Source organism: Asterias rubens, chromosome 5 (genome assembly GCF_902459465.1).
Source record: "Asterias rubens chromosome 5, eAstRub1.3, whole genome shotgun sequence".
NCBI classification, from domain to species: Eukaryota; Metazoa; Echinodermata; class Asteroidea; order Forcipulatida; family Asteriidae; genus Asterias; species Asterias rubens.
In genome coordinates this window covers 2434070-2452797 of record NC_047066.1, presented here as the reverse complement: position 1 = coordinate 2452797, position 18728 = coordinate 2434070, and the positions used below count along the sequence as shown (strand labels likewise).

General features: G+C 36.6%; 1 protein-coding gene across 1 annotated transcript in view; it reads left to right on the top strand.

Moving 5' to 3' along the window:
• Positions 1–597: 597 nt before the first annotated feature.
• The window catches only part of LOC117291013, a 34289-nt gene continuing 16158 nt past the window's right edge, over positions 598–18728 (top strand). The window contains exon 1 of the mRNA XM_033772610.1: positions 598–1085. Within this exon, the coding sequence (XP_033628501.1) occupies positions 1055–1085 (31 nt within the window). The 5' untranslated portion in view covers positions 598–1054. The remainder of the gene's footprint in view (positions 1086–18728) is intronic.

Sequence of the window (18728 nt, the reverse complement as noted above, 5' to 3'; positions counted from 1 at the left end):
ACCCCGACACAATCAACCGCCCAAATAACTTAATTTCTTATTCAAGTCAATAAGTTCCATATCTGATTTATGTTACGTTTACTGAGTTATCACATCACTGTGTGCTGTGGAGGCAATTTGTTCTCTGCTATGATGAATAAATCTCTCAGATGATCCACAGCCCACACAAAGCATAGCAACAACCCACTTGGTATTGCCTTTACAAAGCATTGCGATGACTGTCTACATGATCATTCTATATGAACTGTCTGAGCGTACATCCCCATCATTGATGCATTGACAGTTCAGACCACATGCAACAGTTTATTCGCGACATCACCCCACGCGGTTGAGCATCACTGTATCAAAAAAGACTCCTTGTCTGTGTATGTCTGTCACTCACCTATTGTCGTTTTAACCCCCGGACAAGTTTAATCGAGTCCGCTTGCAGATTATTTGACAAAAGCTGCCTCTTTTCGGGGGGCGTTTTTATCCAAATGCAGTGACTTTCTCATCGGGGAGTAAGCTAGCTGTGATGAGAGCATCGCTAACGCATCGTTTTGCCTTGCCTATACCCGCAGCTAGGTGTCACAGCTGTGTACATTCCAACCCAGATCACCGTCACCTGAACTACGTACCGTGTCTTGCACAAGTGGGTCGACCGAGTACCCCACGTGCCCCCTTTATTCCCCCCACTTAAATTGAGTAATGCCCAATTTCCGTTTTGTTACAATTGAAAATTATGCTTGGATAAAATTAATGTGAATGATATGCTCGTTTTATCGCCGGTCGTTTGGTAGTTTGTGGTTTCCCGTATAAAAAGGAGAACGTTACCAAGTAGCAGCACAGAACTAGTCGAGCTGGTAGAGAGCAGTACACACGCAACACAGACGCGCTGCTTCTTGTAGAAATTATTATTGAGTATTGTCGCGTAAGAGTGAGAAGTGTTTGTAGATTTTAGGAGAAGTGGAGAGTGCCTTTCCCCTTTTTTGGACTTCGAGTGATTTGTGAGTTGGAGAGGCAACTACAGTACAACTATCCTGAGAAGCAGATTCAACCGGTCGCTTTTTCCACCATGTGCCTTATAAAGTCTTTAACTACGGCTGGTAAGTTTTGATTTTAGAACATCTTTTCATCACACAGTTCCGAACCACCTTTTTGCATATACTGAAATGTGCAATGACAACGTTCGGACTACCCAATTAAAAACACACTTTCGCTGTTGACACTTCAATCTTGTGGTTTTCATGTTTTTGTTCAAGATTTGCACATTTAAACCGCTGCATATACTGTGGGAAAAGTGTTGTGGTATTTTCTTTTTTCGTTGGGTATTATTTGCATTAGATGACATTAAAAGGAACTTGATTGTCTTGTAAATCGTTCCTTGTAATTCTATTGACTTCCACTGCGTGGGTTTGTATATGGAATGATGCGAATGTTGGATAAATAACCGCATGATAGCTCTGTTTAGGAAATGGACTAACTGCGAAATTTGATTTGTGTTGAGGATGGGCTCGATTTCCCCCAAAAAATGAAACTGATCTAAAAGAGTAAAGTATACCTTTCTTATTGAAACCGTTCGATTGTTTTAATATGATGTAAACTGTAACATGTGAAAGTTTAATTTCAAAAGATGGTTGCGTTTTTTGAGATATTGCCGAAAATCCAGAGCGAATGATATGTCCATGCAGGAAGAATTATCCATAAGAACACACAATCTGAGCAACGCTTCTCAGATTCAAATTATGGGGCATAACAACTTTTTTCATAACCACATTACTTCGAAGTAAAATGGTTTACAAAATGCTTTATACTTTCGAAAGCTGTTATTAGCTGCTTCATAAACCATAGTTTGTATTGCCATTTGATAAGACTGGTTACCAAACGTAAATACATTCCTCTTAATATTATTTTTGCAAATATGCTTTTCGTGTCAATTAAGGGTTGGGCTTGATTTCACAAAGAGCTAGATTGACCTTAAGTTGTGCACAAAGAATAATTGATAAGGAAAGTGAAAGGCCACAATACAAATTAATCATTTGTGATATTGACAACTTATCTTAGAGTGAATCCTAGTGCTTTGTGAAAAAGAATCAGGGCACCGTGCGCTAATATTGATAATAGTTGTGTGCCAATTTTAAGTTCCAAGCAAAGTGTTTAAAATGGTTTACAAAATGCTTTATACTTTCGAAAGCTGTTATTAGCTGCTTCATAAACCATAGTTTGTATTGCCATTTGATAAGACTGGTTACCAAACGTAAATACATTCCTCTTAATATTATTATGCAAATATGCTTTTCGTGTCAATTAAGGGTTGGGCTTGATTTCACAAAGAGCTAGATTGACCTTAAGTTGTGCACAAAGAATAATTGATAAGGAAAGTGAAAGGCCACAATACAAATTAATCATTTGTGATATTGACAACTTATCTTAGAGTGAATCCTAGTGCTTTGTGAAAAAGAATCAGGGCACCGTGCGCTAATATTGATAATAGTTGTGTGCCAATTTTAAGTTCCAAGCAAAGTGTGATGTCACAATACAAATTATTATATTGACAACTCATCTTAAACTGAAGAATCTTAGTGTTTTATGAAGAAAAAAACGAGTCAGGACACTGTTTCACTAGGAACTAAGTTGTGTACAAATCTTAATTGCCATGCAAGGTGTAATGTACACGATACAAATTTGTATTCTTGTGATATTAACAGCCCGTCCTAAAGTGAATCTTAGCGGTTTGTGGAAAAACGAGACAGTGCACGGTTTCACCAATAGCTAATATTGATATTAAGTTTTGTATCAATGTTAGCCACTAAACAGTGTGGTACGATTTAATTCAATATTTGCAATCAAGTCGTCTATAGATGAATGTTATAATGTGATTTAGGTTGTAAATTATTTATTGAGACAAAATGGTCATATTATATGAGCAACTTCAGCCTAGAGCTGCGTTAAGCATTCAATTTTTGTCCACACAGCTAATGTAAATGTTTCACTTACAAAACCATGCAAGGAAAATTTGATCAAACTCGCACGTATTTCACGTACAAAACGCAGCTTTGCGTTCAGTCAAGATGGCTGACTTTTCAGTCTGTGACGTCAGGTGGGAACTACCGTTGATCTCTGTCACATATATATCAATGAGAACTACCCATTCATTGTAATCGAAAGTCCCATTGTGTACACTAAAATGAGACAATGGGTTTACACTCTTTATCGTAAAAGATTTCCAGACCTGTACAGGTATCACCCGATTGGATACCAAATAATTATCGTAAAACTTTAAAAAAAGGAAACTGTACCAATGGATTCAACCGGTTGTTAAAAGAGATACAACGAATTACTTATTGAGTGACATTTATGCTTCAGAATTTTGTAAACGGTATCCTTAAACTAAGCTGTAACATGAACGTAAAATAAATGTAACGATAATCAACAAGTATACGTGGTCCTATACTCATAATTTACTACTGAAAGATGTAATAATTTGCACATGGACAGGCAAGCTTGTGGTATGATTGATTTCATTCAGATTCTATGTGTAAATGTATGGCAACAGTGAACCGGTAACTGATTTTGATTTCATTCACATTCCAAGTGTAAATGCATTGCAATAGTGAACCAGGAGCTGACTCGACATTTATGTTAAAACTTTTGACCTGGAATCTGGTCTAACTGTAAAGGCCTAAAACCAAATCGGATTCACGTTGAACCACAACCGGTGAGGCGGACCAAATAACACCATAATCCAATGTAAGAACAAAAATCCAACCGCATAAGTCTAACAAAGAAGACAAAAGCAGAAATTGTACTTGGAAGAAATAATAAGCAGTAGTCAAACTATCATTTTATATGTGGCAGATACTCTGATGATACTTGCTTAGCAGAAGACTTCACTAAGCACCACTGTATTTGCGAACACCTCATCCCCGCAAGTCATGTGTGTCACTGACTGTGCATCTACCTCCCACCTGAAAATGTTCACCTCGTGTATAACAAACCTCTGTCAATAAGAAAACGATATCTCCAGATAGCTAAAGAGACACAAGTGTTTAGATAGAGACAGTGGGAGGAAATCCATTAAGCGTTTACTTGGTATTTAGGGCTAAGGCTAAGTGGGAATTCACTCTTAGGTAAAAGACGGACAAAAATCGGAACCTGATCGATGTTGGCCGGACTGACTAAATACTTAATGGTTTGACGTGCTACTCTGTCAAGTTCCTGAAAATAGATTGAACGAGGCCCTGATGGAGAATACCTATAAATATATAATTATATAGCACGTGGGTTGTACTGCAAACGAACGCTCAGTTGAAGTGGGATTTAAAGTATTTATATGTAAAAAATTGTGGTTTTTTCTTCGTTTAGTTTCAGACGCTACCAGTCTAATTTATGAATTTTGTAGTCACGTAAAACACATTGGACTTCTATTTCAATTGTATAGCACTTTGACTCTGCTGGGAATGAACGGTTAGTTGAAGTGGGGATTTTAATATGTATACAAGAAAAATGCATGTTTTTGTCTCTTCTTCGTTTTACTTTAGGCGAAACAAGACAAATACATCAAGTTTGTAGTCAAGCAAAATATATATATATATATATTTTTATTGGATTATTCTCAACTAAAGCACATTGACTTCCGCTCAGTTGATGTGGATTCAACGAATATTCATTAAAAAAAGTACCTTTCTTGTTTTTCTTCGTTTCGCTTTAGGCGAAACCAGCCATTTTTTTGAATTTGTAGTCACGTAAAACACATGGTTTTTATGGGTTATTATACAGCACGTTTGCTACTGCAATATAAATGATTGCCCAGTTGTTCTTCTTCGTTTAACAAAATACCACAGTTAAATGGCAAAGGCTAAGGAAGGGGCATACTGCACAAAACATAAAGACAGTACTTTGGGGAAGAAATGTTTTCTGGCAGATTACGGGATAAAAAAAACAATTACCTTAAGAGATAATAGCTCCATCTGTCATTGACGAAACATAAAATTAAACATGCTCATTCGATTTCTGATTGTTGTTTTCTTAACACAAGTATTTGATTTAAAGAATACACAAGAATTAGTTATCTTTTAGCTTTCATGTTGTTGCCAGTTTTCCACGTTGTACCGTCATTTCGTTTTGTAGTAGCATTACGGAAAACAACTCAAGAAGAAACTAAATAGATTAAAATGCCCACGTACTTCCATTCACCACTCCTTCACAAGGATTTCAGCAATCTGGTTAACAACGTTAACAGTACTTTAAAGACCTTTAATGTATGTGGATAACGAAGGACGCATACACAAGAACAAAACACAGGACCAAAATTGATTAAAAAGTAGCCATCAAGTGGTGTGCCGACTTAAAGTGTACAATAATGATATCCTTGAAGTTGACATACATGTATGAGCAAGCTGACAGTGTACCTGTTGAATGCCTCACTGCGCATGTCAGTATTTACGCACTCAACCCCCCCCCCCTAGATAAATCAATAACTGAACGACGTCAACCCCAATCATGATTTATTTTTGCGACTGGCACCGTCATCACGTGTTCCATTCACAAATTCACTCTCCGAGTGTTTACGAAGGTCGTTTTGGATGCATTCTTGGGCCGGTGGCCTCGGATGGTTGATACAGTATAATGGAGGTTATTAGGAAACGCAGAGAGAGTAATTCGTTCCAATAACGGTTATCGTCAAGAACTGATAGATCATTCTGCTATAGCGGAACTTGCGTTGGAAGAATGTATACACAGTGGTTTCAATTCAACCACGAATGACGTGATTAGTCTACCTTTGTTTTTAAACTTATATTAACCCCGGATATTTGATGTTGTGTCTCAATCAAATGAACAGCTTTCATACCAAATAAGAAGCCAAGCACTTGTATACGACGGCCGAGACATGTACCTTGTATCATGACGACAATGCGTTAAAATGGTTCGAAAATGGTTTATTTACACGTTCGTTTTCCCGCCCAAAACATCCCGAGCGCGTTGTTACAGCACTTAGCGTTAATGTCGTAGCCAGCCAACGGCATCGCTCGATCACACGCCGACTATTTGACATCTGCCCTTGTACATCCTTACCATATAAATACACGTCATTGCAAGCCCCGTCTTGTACTTATTTATAGTGGAAAACAAAATGAAAAACAACACAATCGAAGAGGTATGACATTTGAACAAGGGTCCGTGCCACCCACCTAAAATGCCAATTGAAAAAAAACCTCTCTTATAATCTGAAATATGTCCCTTCATCATGATGGTGGATGCAAGGAGAACTCTAAAAATAGCTCTAACGGCGATAGTCACACGTCAATCCGTTGATATGAAATGAAAGAATCCATTATACAATAATATGTATATATTAATAAAGTAACTGTCGACTTCTCACCCGTTGAGTAAGTGTTTGATTGTACCTCATTGGTCTAACAGTGCAGTTTACTTAATTAATTAGGCACACTTGATTGATCTTATAAGGAGGTGAAGAAGCCTTTAGTGTGCAGATAGATTTGTAATGTGAAATTGCTGTAAATTGGTTTGAAACCAACACTGTGTACAGTTTAACCATCTGGGCCCAATCTCAGCTGCTTACGCACAAACAAAATAATGCTAAGCACAACATAAATTATGCTGATCAGGATCAGCCAAACGATCACAGCCAAAAGCACATGTACCATATGTGACCTGCATCCTGCTCATTTCTGCTTAACAGAGAGTTGTGTTTAAAGACAGTGTACACTATTGGTAGTTGTCAAAGACCAGTCTGCTCACTTGGTGTATCTCATCATCAGCATAAAATAACAAACATGTGAAAATTTGAGCTCGATCGGTCGTCGGAGTTGCGAGATAACTATCAAAGAAAAAAACACCCTTGTCACACGAAATTGTGTGCTTTCAGATGCTTGATTTCGAAACCTCAAGTTCTAAACTTGAGGTCTCGAAAACAAACTCGTGGAAAATTACTTCATTCTCCTAAACTAGGTCACTTCAGAGGGAGCTGTTTCTCACAATGTTTTATACCATCAACCTCTCCCCATTACTCGTTACCAAGTAAGGTTTTATGCCAATAATTATTTTGAGTAATTACCAATAGTGTTCACTGTCTTTAAAAAATATTTGCTGCTGAAGCAGCTCTATGAAATTGGACCCAGTTCATTGCTCTATATAGTTTAACCAATACCGTACAAGAGGGTGTGTTTTAAAAGCTCACAGAAACTGAACAAACTATACAAAGTAGCTTATTTCGTCCCAAAAATAAGAAAGACTATTTCTAAACGTCACCTGGCTATTATAGGCAAAGTTTGAAACACGTCTGACACTTGGCATTCAAAAAATCTTGGAAATGGGATTCCCCGTGCCTTTTTGTTAATTTAAAAGCACCCAGAAGGTGCAATGACTTGCCTTGACCGTTGTTGACAAAAACCCATGTAAACATCTCTCTATTATAATCAAATACAATCTAAAGTGCAAGGTCCCAGTCGAGAAGTTCCTAAACAAATGTTTCATTTCGAAATGGAAATGTTTTAGAAACACAGTACACAAGAAACGGCCACCCAGTGGCGTCAGTGTTCTTTGTGACTTTACCGAGGCAGATCCTCACGGTCCCATGAGCCCATACACGGCTGATTCCCGAGGTTGGCTTTGTGATTACGCAGTTCTACCCCGATTAATTTGTTTTCTTTTTTTCAATGACAAGGGCTTCACAAATAAAATACGTTATGGGTGAACGTTCGAGCATGATGAAAGGTCTTTTGGGGTATATTTAGTGTCCGAAAGACAGTTTAAAAAAAAAGATTATCTCAGATGGTCCAATCAGATTTCAAATTTGTAGTTTTCCCAGATAATATGTAATCACTCTTAATATTAAGTGCAATAAAAACAGCTCTGGTTAGAAGCATACCGCAGCTTTTGATAGTATAAAGCATTATGAGAAATACTTTACTTCGGAGAAATATTTTTATGGGCTATATCAGCCGTTGTGCCCCAAAAAATTGAAGATGAGATTATAACGCTTGTCAGATTGTGTATTTTTGGTTTAAGAAAATTCTTCCTGCGTAGACAAAACCGCTCCGGATTTTCAGCGATAGCTAAAAAAAAACGCGACCACCTTTTAATTAAAATGTTCACCTTATTGTACACATCTACATATTTTATGATTAAAATGATCAAACGGTTCCAAAAACAAAAGATAACTTTGCCGTTAATGTTTAAGATAAATCTACCAAAAAAGAAACCCGCTCCAATTGCCTTGCTTTTTGTGCCAAAGAAAGTGCACGACTCGGTCGGGATAAGAAGCAGAGTGAACAAATTTTTAAAGTGTTCCATATTACTTTGTATACGGTTCTTAATCTCTCTTCTTCATCTTCTTTTCCTGATTTACCATTAGGTGATTTTGTTCATTTAATAAACTGGGTTAGAGTTTTTTATTTTAACTTCTTACATTTATTTATCTGTATATATTTTTTTTAAAGTGGTACGGGTTAAATTTTGTAAAACTCCCGAGAATTCAAACTCCTGAAACTCGTTTATTCTCATGCCAAACCATATAGCAGTCCCATCATGCTCTTTTCATAATGGCTGCGAGTATAAAAAGCCAGGAGTGCGTTTTGGCGACCCGACCAAAAACTGTTTCTGACGTCACAACCAAAACGGTAACCGAGCTCACAACTCGGTTGTCGTTCAGTCTGAACAGCAGAACCAACGACCAACAACCGAAACAGTTTTTGGTTGGGTTCGCCAAAACGCACTCCAGGTGCTCTATAAATTACGTCACACTTGTGTGGAAACTTTCTTGAATGCATCCTTTGTGCGCATCCCCGTACACACTTGGATGACTCCATAATAGGAGTCAGGAGTACATACCCGAACTATGCCTCATTGTTCTGACTAGATCGGACAGGGCAATACTACTGTAGTGCTGGGCTGATCCTTTTAGACAGGCAGCCATTGCATTTGTATCGATCAAACACAATCCCACACTGTGTACATACTTGTTGACACCTATCACTGAACTACATGAACACGTTATTGAACATCGTTGGATGTAGTACACACCCAACCTCAGGAAGGTTCGACCCCGGCAAGTCGGTTTAGCTGGGCCTTACACCAAAGCAGCACCTCATCAGGTATAAATTACGGGTAATATTTATAACTTGATGGACATATACCTTACTTGACTCTTTCAAGAACTTCCAATTTTACGTAGGGCCTGTTCCCCTTTGTCAAAGAACATCATTGGTAACTGTCGTTGCGGACGTAATATTAGTCATTAAATTGAAACGTTAAATTGTCTAGGGGAATCTTATTGGGGTATTGACCCGTTGGAAACCGTTGGTAAAGAATTGAGTGCACAGCTTAGCCACTTTTAAGTGGCTGTTTCTTTGCATTGTTAAAACAATGCAATTTGCAGACACCATTTCGTCAACAACAGTTTTATGACACAAGCTATTAATATCTGTTGTACCTAGTACCTAGGTTCCTCCAGCCGCTGTTTGGTCGCGCTATACATAGCCCCTTTGAATAAGTAATTACAACTTAGATTTCAACACGCCGTTTGCGCGTCATAAATAATTATTTCCCGCCAAGGACGAGCCATAAGCGTGGGAAGATATCCTTCGACGGAGAAAGCAAAAATTGTCACAACTGCTTCCCGTAATGTCTGGGCCTCTAATTTCATAGAGCTGCTAAGCAAACAAATTTGCTTACCGTAAAATTTTCAAAATATACTAGAACAATTACTGCTCAATGCATATTCATTATAACTATAGTTCATGACCTTAATAGTACGAGTCAATGCAATGATGGCTCGCTTTCTGGTACAAGTTGGTACACCGTGTTCGTCTGGGATTATTGTCCCTTGTCTTTGTCTTTGTGAGTCTTATATCCGGTGTTATTCTGTCAATAGGTTAAGGGTTTCACCCAATCTTAAGTTTTGCCCTTCTGATTTGTTAATAATGTTGGATACTATTTATAACTTTCACTGTTAATATTATGAAACACAAATTGTGTATTAATCATGCAAGGGCATAACCGACGTTGTGAAAAGGGCCCCACAAGGACACTCCCGTAAGCGTATACATTCTAGTTCTGACATAGAACATAGCAGCTGAATTATGAAGACAGCCTTTGTTCTTTATTTTGTCCCTGTACTAAAGGGCAGTGGACACTATTGGTAATTGCTAAAAATAATTATTGGCGTAAAACCTTACTTGGTAACAAATAATGGGGAGAGGTTGATAGTATAAAACAGTGTGAGAAACGGCTCACTCTGAAGTATCGTGGTTTTCAAAAAATAAGTTATTTTCCTCGAATTTGATTTCAAGACCTCAGCTTTAGAATTTGAGGTCTCTAAATCAAGCATCTGAAAGCACACAACTTCGTGTGACAGGGGTGTTTTTTCTTTCATTATTATCTCGCAACTTTGACGACCGATTGAGCTCAAATTTTTCACAGGTTTGTTATTTTATGCATGTGTTGAGATACACTAAGTTAGAAGACTGGTCTTTGATAATTACCAGTAGTGTCCAGTGTCTTTATTGTTTTATTGAATTGGAACCCAAAGTTGAATCTATACGTATAATACTTGTGTTGATTATACTCAGTTGCAAAAAATAGTTAATGGCCTGACGTATTGACCCTAGCAGAGTCTTTCTCGAAGGCTAAATGACAACACAACAAACATGAACAGGTAACTAAGTGAAACATAAGCAGTGAAGTGGAAATACATGGGTTAGAAAACATACAGAAAAACAGGGGGTAAACAATGAATAGGGGGACAAAAAGGGGGTGGGGTGAAGGGAAGGGACTGGCTTGACCACAAGCAAGAAGATGGAAACGCAAAGGTCAACATCAAGGGTGGGGAGGTGGGGTAAAAAAGTAATTAATATTAGTGAATGAAGCTCAGGCTAAAAAGCTATGGGAAAAAGGAGACGGCAAAATCCTTCTTGGATGTTCAGACCATGGGGTTGAAGTCTATAACCAGTTGCATGACACTTAATATGCAGATGGCATGTTCTATGTACTCCCAGTCTTTGCATACTTAACAATTGCTAAGATGCAAGATGATAATGGGGCCGCTTTACTATGATCGTTTCCGAGGTTGTCTTTGATTAAAAATCAACCAAACGCTGAGAAGGAAACCATTAACGTTCGCTTCTCCGTCAAAACAAAATAACAGACCACAAACCTTTGTTTATGAAGTAGACCACTCTAAAAACTGGGGGGGGGGGGGTCAGAATTTACCAGGATTGTGTGTCCCAAGGGGGGGGGGCTGACTCGTTTTGGGTCAGTCTGAGCGGGAAATTGTAGAAGGTATTCAATGGTTTATGGGGGTTAATTCATTTTAAATTTTCAATGTAATATATAAAAACAAACTTTTTTTTAGTGTGTCTTCTTCTATAGTCACCTTTCCAGTTAGTTTAAAATTTTTAGCATAGATAGGGTTAGAGGCGCAATATAAATTTTAAGTATTATTATTATTATTATTATTATTAATTTAAACATCCAATTTAAATTCGTGCACATTACAACGTAATACGGGGCTCTGGAAGTGACATCTACTTGTTGTGATTCTGAGTTGGTAACTGCAGTAAAAAAATAGTATTAATAATAAAATGGGATGCTCACAAGGCGCTTTAAAGGGTTTGTGTACTTTTTGTTGGACACAAAACACAATGTCCACAGATTTACGTTAAACTGACAAAGTTTGCAGATTTTAATAATCGAAATCTTCCAGATGACAAAACAGTTGACCTATTTTTGTCAGGGATTTTTAGCACGTTGAACATGGAGTGTAACTTCAAATGCAGCACACCGTAATAACAACATTTCGTCTGCGGTTGGATTCGTGTGGGTCTTCTTTCTTGACTTTGAGACGAGCATTATTTTTGAGGATCAGCGGAGGTCGCTTTCAATAAGAGCTACCAATGCTTTTGGCGTGTCAATCTTACTGTTAGTGTGAAAGTGTGATGTCACAAACAAAATCACAAAATGGTTATTTTGACGACTAATCTTAAAGTATTTGTATTTGTATTTGTATTTGCACACATTTATTTCATTGCTGCCCTACATTTAAACTTACACATTTTGCAAAGTTTTATAAATATATTCAAATTATGAGTAGTTTACAGTATTACTTAGTATCTTAGGATATGAAAGTTTACAATGATTTAGATAGTTATACATTAGGAAGCTTTTGAAGTAGGACAACAATTAGGTTAGGGTGAAGCAGAGGCTTTTGTGCCTTAACCTATGGACAGACAAACAACATAAAATACTATACAGAAGAAAGAAAACACAAGACAGACTAGACAAACAGAATACACGACAGAGGCTAATATATGATGGCGAGTAAGTTAACAATATACTTAAATAAACCTACGAATAAGCATCAAGAAGTTGCTTTTTAATTTTCTTGTGAATGCAGGAAGAGTGATTGAAGATTTAATTGAGTAACTAAAATTATTCCAAAACATAACGCCACGTTGAACAAGACTATTTTGGTATAATGTTGTTCTCTGGCGGGAAACGAGCAGGTTTTTCTTGGCAGTGCTACGAGTATAATGTGAATGGATGTTGGAAGTTAGTGTGAAAAGTGAATTAATGCAACTTGGCAATGCGTTATTCATAGCTTTATACATCAATTTACCCAAATTTAGTTGGTAAAGGTCAATAATTTGTAGTAATCTAAGATTACAAAATAATGGAGCCGTATGGTCACGGGCACCAGCATTAGAAATAATACGAACAGCTCGCTTTTGCAAGGTGAGAAGTCTACTGTTTTGTGTCAAGGAACCACCCCAAGTAAGAATGGAATAATTTAAATACGGAAGAACCAAAGAGTTATACAGGGTCAGCAAAATAAACCCAGGAACGCATTTTCTTAGACGGTTAATTATACCAATACTTTTAGCTACTTTATTGGTAACGTCTCTTAAGTGATTCTTCCAGGATATATTCTCATCAATTTCTGCACCAAGAAACTTGGTATGTGTCACTTGTTTGAGAACTACACCATCCAAAACTAGGGGTACAGATTGAATATATCTACGTTGAGCTTGACAGAATATAATATAATTGGATTTTAGCAAATTAAGACAAAGTTTGTTTGCTTTAAGCCATTTACTTATTTTTGCGGCTTCAAAATTTAAAATGTTCACAGCTGCATCAACGCATCTGTGGCTAAGAACTAAACTTGTGTCATCAGCAAAAAGACAAAATGATATAATATCGGATGTGTTACAGATGTCATTAATATAAAGAATGAATAGCAAAGGTCCTAAAACAGAGCCTTGGGGCACTCCACAGATGATATTTTGTTTTGTTGAAATTGTAGAATTATATGAAACAACTTGTGTTCTGTTAGATAAATAACTTTTAAACCACTCCAACGCTATTCCGCGGACTCCATAATGTTCTAATTTGTGTAATAATATGTCATGGTTAACAGTGTCGAAGGCCTTAGACAGGTCTAGAAATATGCCAATAGAAAATTTTTTGTCTTCAAAGCCATAAAGCAATTTATTTATTACAAAAGATGTCGCTAACTCCGTAGAACGCTTTTCTCTTTAAAACCAAGTTGTGATTCAGAGAGGAGGGTATGCTTAGATATAAAGCCTTGTATAGATGAGTTTTTCAAGAGTCTTTGAGAATGTCGAAAGAACTGATATCGGTCTATAATTGCCAATGAGATTTCTATCACCACCTTTATGGATAGGGGTAACTTTAGCTTTTTTCAGACCATCTGGAAAAACTCCCGAAGTTAAAGACATATTGAAGATCTTTGCAAGTGGTTTTGCCAATGAGTACCTAGCTTCTTTAATAACAATAAGGCTTAAAGAATCACACCCTGGGGCTTTACCACAAGGAATCTTGTTAAGAATGTCAACAATTTCTTCTGGTGAAATAGGGGTCAGGAAAATAGAGTATTACGAATGGAGTATTACAAACTGGGAGCTTGTTAGCAAGTTTAGTACCAATGTTAACAAAGTAATCATTGAATGCACCACTAATTGGATTGTCACCTTCAATAGTCACACCATCATCATCGACAATGGAGGAAGGGTTTGGTTTGAATTTTCGCTTATTTAAAACAGAATTTATCACATTCCAGGTGCCTTTGATATAACCCTTGTTGATTTCGAATTGAGAGTTAAAATACCGTTTTTTAGATATTCTAATTAAAGAATTTAATTCATTCTTATACAGAGTATAAGTGAAGGTACACGTTTGGTAATTACTTAAAACAAATATTAAATCAAAAACTTGGTAACGAGCATTGGAGAGCTGTTGATAGTATACTACATTGTGGGAAACGACTCCCTCTGAAGTAACGTAGTTTTTAATTTAATAAAGAGGTAATTTTTCACCAAAAAAATAAAAGACTTCTAGCTAGAAGTCTTCTATTCATATCTGAAAGCACACAAATTCGTCTAACAAGGGTGTTTTTTCTTTTATATTTTTCTTTCAACTTCGACGAGTAATTGAGCCCAAATTTTCACAGGCTTGTTATGTTATGCTTGTGATGGGATACACCAAGTGAGAACACTGGTCTTTGACAATTACCAAACATGTACCCTCCCTTTAAGATGAATCTTAGTACTGTTTGAAATTGAGCCCCTTGTCTGGTTTGACATTTTACAATCAGTGAACTTTCAGGTTTGAGCTCTTTGGTTTTTATTTAGATACCAAATACTTTGTCTTAAAGACTCTGGGCACTATCGGTAATTGTTAAAGCCCAGTCTTTGAAATAAACTCATTTATTTTGCCATGTTATTATTGGGTCAATATAAAATAAAAAAAAACACAAACACAAACGAACAAACGAACAAAAACCACAAACAACTTAAAACAACAAGGAACAATTTAGATCTGAAAGTAACCTTCGCAGATACAAGTTGTCGTTACCAACCCCCCCCCCCCCCCGATTGAGAAATTTTCTTCTTTTGTCTTTTAAGCAAATTTTAGGTTGCTCAAAGTTGTTGACCAAACGGGTTGTTTTTAACGTGACCGCAAGATTTATAAAAACGTACCGGGTTGTCAATAATGCGCATTGTTGTTGTTTGTTTGTTTGTTTGGGTTTTTAATAATAAAGTATATTTCTATAGGTTACACTTGCGTCATAAAACCTCAATACCGAAAATGGATTTTAACGCAATTTGCTAAAATCGGAAACCGTAGGTTGATCGAATTATAAGAAATGTTTAAATGTAAATGTGTGTTGATGTACCTGAAGAGATTTTAGCGGAAATTGATCGTGGACAACCGTATTATACCAACGTCATAATGGTTTCGTCACTAAACCGTTTGACATACCAAATTAATAACAAAATTCACAAGTCACCTGTTCATAACATCATGCGAATTAATTATTTACGATGTAATTAGAATTTTGTATCAAGGTACTATGAGTCACTCCAAGGTTCAAATATTGACCAAACTTACGCTTCGAAAAAGTAAAAGAAAGTGAACCCGAAACACAGTGTCTCAAAAAAAAAGGGTGAACCGGAAAAAGCAACAGGTGCTTGTGAAGATGTGGGTTAAGGAAATTCTTTTCTTCAGGTAGCTATTTCAAGATATGAAATAGTTAATTAAAACTGGTTGTGATTTTGATGGTATGGGATTACTTGGAATTTTTGGGAAATTCTTTTCTTCAAAAATAACTTTCTCAAGAGATGAAATAGTTAAATAAAAGTGATGTTTTGATTTTGAAAGTGTGGGATAACTGGGGTTTTGTTTTTTAAGAATAACTTTTTCAAGTGTCTAGGACCGAAGAAATAATGCGCCGGCCTGTTGGTTTTAATTTTTAAAAATGGAATATCTTTCATTTTCAAAACAGGTGCACTGTAGTATTGCTTTAGGCTCGTCTGTTTCCCCTCCCACCAACCTTACAACCTTTAACTCAATTATACTGGGCTGACAGATATGGGCTTTACAAATCAACTGACGGAACCTGACAACAATTATGCGCTGACTTGAGTTAAATGTAAAACTTAACAAGAATAATTAGTAATAATTTTGGAGGCTATACTTGCAGCTGGAAGGCTGAATGGTGAAGGACAAAGTGGACACTATTGGTATTACTCAAAATAATTGATAGAATAAGAACTGATTTGAAAACGAGCAATGGAGAGCCTTTGATAGTTTAAAACATGGTGAGAAACGGCTCCCTCTTATAAGTAACACAGTTGTTGAGAAAATGACAATTTTTCACCTAAATGAAATATTTCAGGTCTGAAGACTTTTATTATGAAAGCACACAAAGTAATGCAACGGGGGTGTTGCAAATTCGATAACCGATTGAGCCCAAATTATCACAAATTTGTTATTTTATGCATGTTGATACACCAAGAGAGAATACTGGTCTTTGACATTTACCAAAAATGTCCAGTGCCTTTAAGAGTTTGTTCATGTACGGAGGCAATAAGTCACAATGGAACAATAATTTCACCAGATAATTTTTATCGCATTATTTTAAGGCTGCAGTGCAGAATTGAAAGGCTTTTATATGTTGCACAGGTTTATTATTTTTTATACATTATGTTGGGATACACCAAGTGAGAAGTCTTTGGCAGAATACTAAAGGTGTCCAGTGCTTTAAGACTGAGTCGAAACGTATTTTCGCGATTGTGTAATAACAAGTTACCTCGTCAACCAGACGGCGATGGGTGTTTTTTGTGAATGAACGGAATGCGTAGGTTTCGTTGTCAGATGACATGGATCAGGTAGCAACGGCGTTTTTAAGTGGATTGTTGGGCAATTATTTTTGTTACGCGGGGAAGGTTGTTGGGTGGGGGGGATGCTGTTACATGATGAATTTGTGCCACTTGTCCGTGAGTTGTAAAGGGCAATTAGATGGTGGAACTGTCTGCTTAGTGAGCTAAGCTGAAGCAAAATAGTGTAGATGAGGTGATGAACTGTAATGATTTATTTTTAAGGTTAAGACTGATGTTCCGTGCAGTTTACACAGATATTCGCTTGAAAAGACTCAGAAGTTCTGACTTTTAACGAAAAGTGTTTTGCGTGTAAAATCAATTTGACTTAAAAGTGTAAACATGCTTTGGCGTTAATCATTAATTTATTTCATCATCTAAGCCCCCCCCCCTAATTATGTTGTTATTTTGTTTTAATTATAATATTTTCGCATGGTTCTAGTACCTTATTTTTATTTGTATTAACATTATTAATATTAGTTACTTACTTGTTTAATGTGTTTAATTTTCAGCATTTTTTCTTTGCTACTTTTTTTGCCTGCTTCATTGATTAATAGTTTAAAGGTAGTGGACACTATCGGTAATTACTTGAAATAATTGTTAGCAAAAAAACTTACATGGTAACGAATAATGGAGAGCTGTTGGTAGTTTTCGAGAACTAAGTAATTTTCAACGAATTTGATTTCGAGACCTCAAGCATCTGAAAGCACATTACTTTGTGTGACAATGGTGTGTTTTATTTCATTATTATCTGCTCGCAATTTTCACAGGTTTGTTATTTTATGCATATTATGTTAAGATACACCGAGTGAGAAGACTGGTCTTTGAAAATTACCAATAGTGTCCAGTGTCTTTAAGTAATAGACATCATATACAAAGCATTACAAACAATCTTAATTCCCTTAACCAAACATTCTGTACTAACAAACACTGACAATTTCAAAATTATTTTGATCGAATTTAGACACGAGGATTTTTGTTTTCTGGCCTTATTTTGGAGAGGGGGAGCCCTGAGCGGAGGTGCTCCGCGAACACAGGATGTCTCATTAACATTGCTTCTAAAGGCACTGGACACTATTGGTAATTACTAAAAAATAATTGTTGGCATAAAAACTTACTTGGTAACGAGTAATGGGGAGGGGTTGATAGTATACAACATTGTGAGAAACAGCTCCCTCTGAAGTAACGTAGTCTTTGAGAAAGGTATAACTTCTCACTCATATAAAAAAAAACTTCAGGTCTTAAGCCTATTATTTTGCATCTTAAAGAACACAAATTTGTGCAACAAGGACAAGGTTTTTTTCTTTCTTTTATTATTCTCTTGCCACTTCGACGACAAACTAAGCCCAAATTTGTACAAATTTGTTATCTTAAGCGTAGTATAGGGCTATGTTGGGATACACCGAGTGAGAATGATGGTCTTTGATACTTTCCAAAGGTGTTCAGTGCCATCAATGACTTGTCCTTAAAACATAATTCTGTCAAAACTTATTTTGATATTTCAACCAAATCCATTCATAACACTCACACAAAAAATCTATCTATTTATTGTTTTAATGTTTTATGATAAAGACTTAAATTTCATAATCAGGCATGGCATCCATCCGTAGTTCAACCACTTGACTTTGTACAAACGAGTTCATAAACAATATTAATTTTTAGGATTCGAACTGCCTCTAGCTACCGGGCAACCTCGGTAGTCTAGTTGGTAAGACACTGCTCTAGAATTGCAAGGGTCGTGAGTTCGAATCCCACCCAAGTAACATGCCTGTGATATTTTTTCACAGGACTCAGGAAAGTACTGAGTATACAGTGCTAACACACATCGGTGTATGGGTAAAATCCAAAATTCATATTCTTTATCCCCGATGCAAATTTAACATCTATTATATGAGTTCATAAACCTTTGGTCATTAACGTTATGTAAACAAATACTAATGGGTTTGTCTTCCATTGTTGAGTACAAACGCACAATGACCTCGATCACACGTATTAACCACTCAAGCTAAAGCTATTGGACACTTTCGGTAAATAGTATTGTCCAAAGGC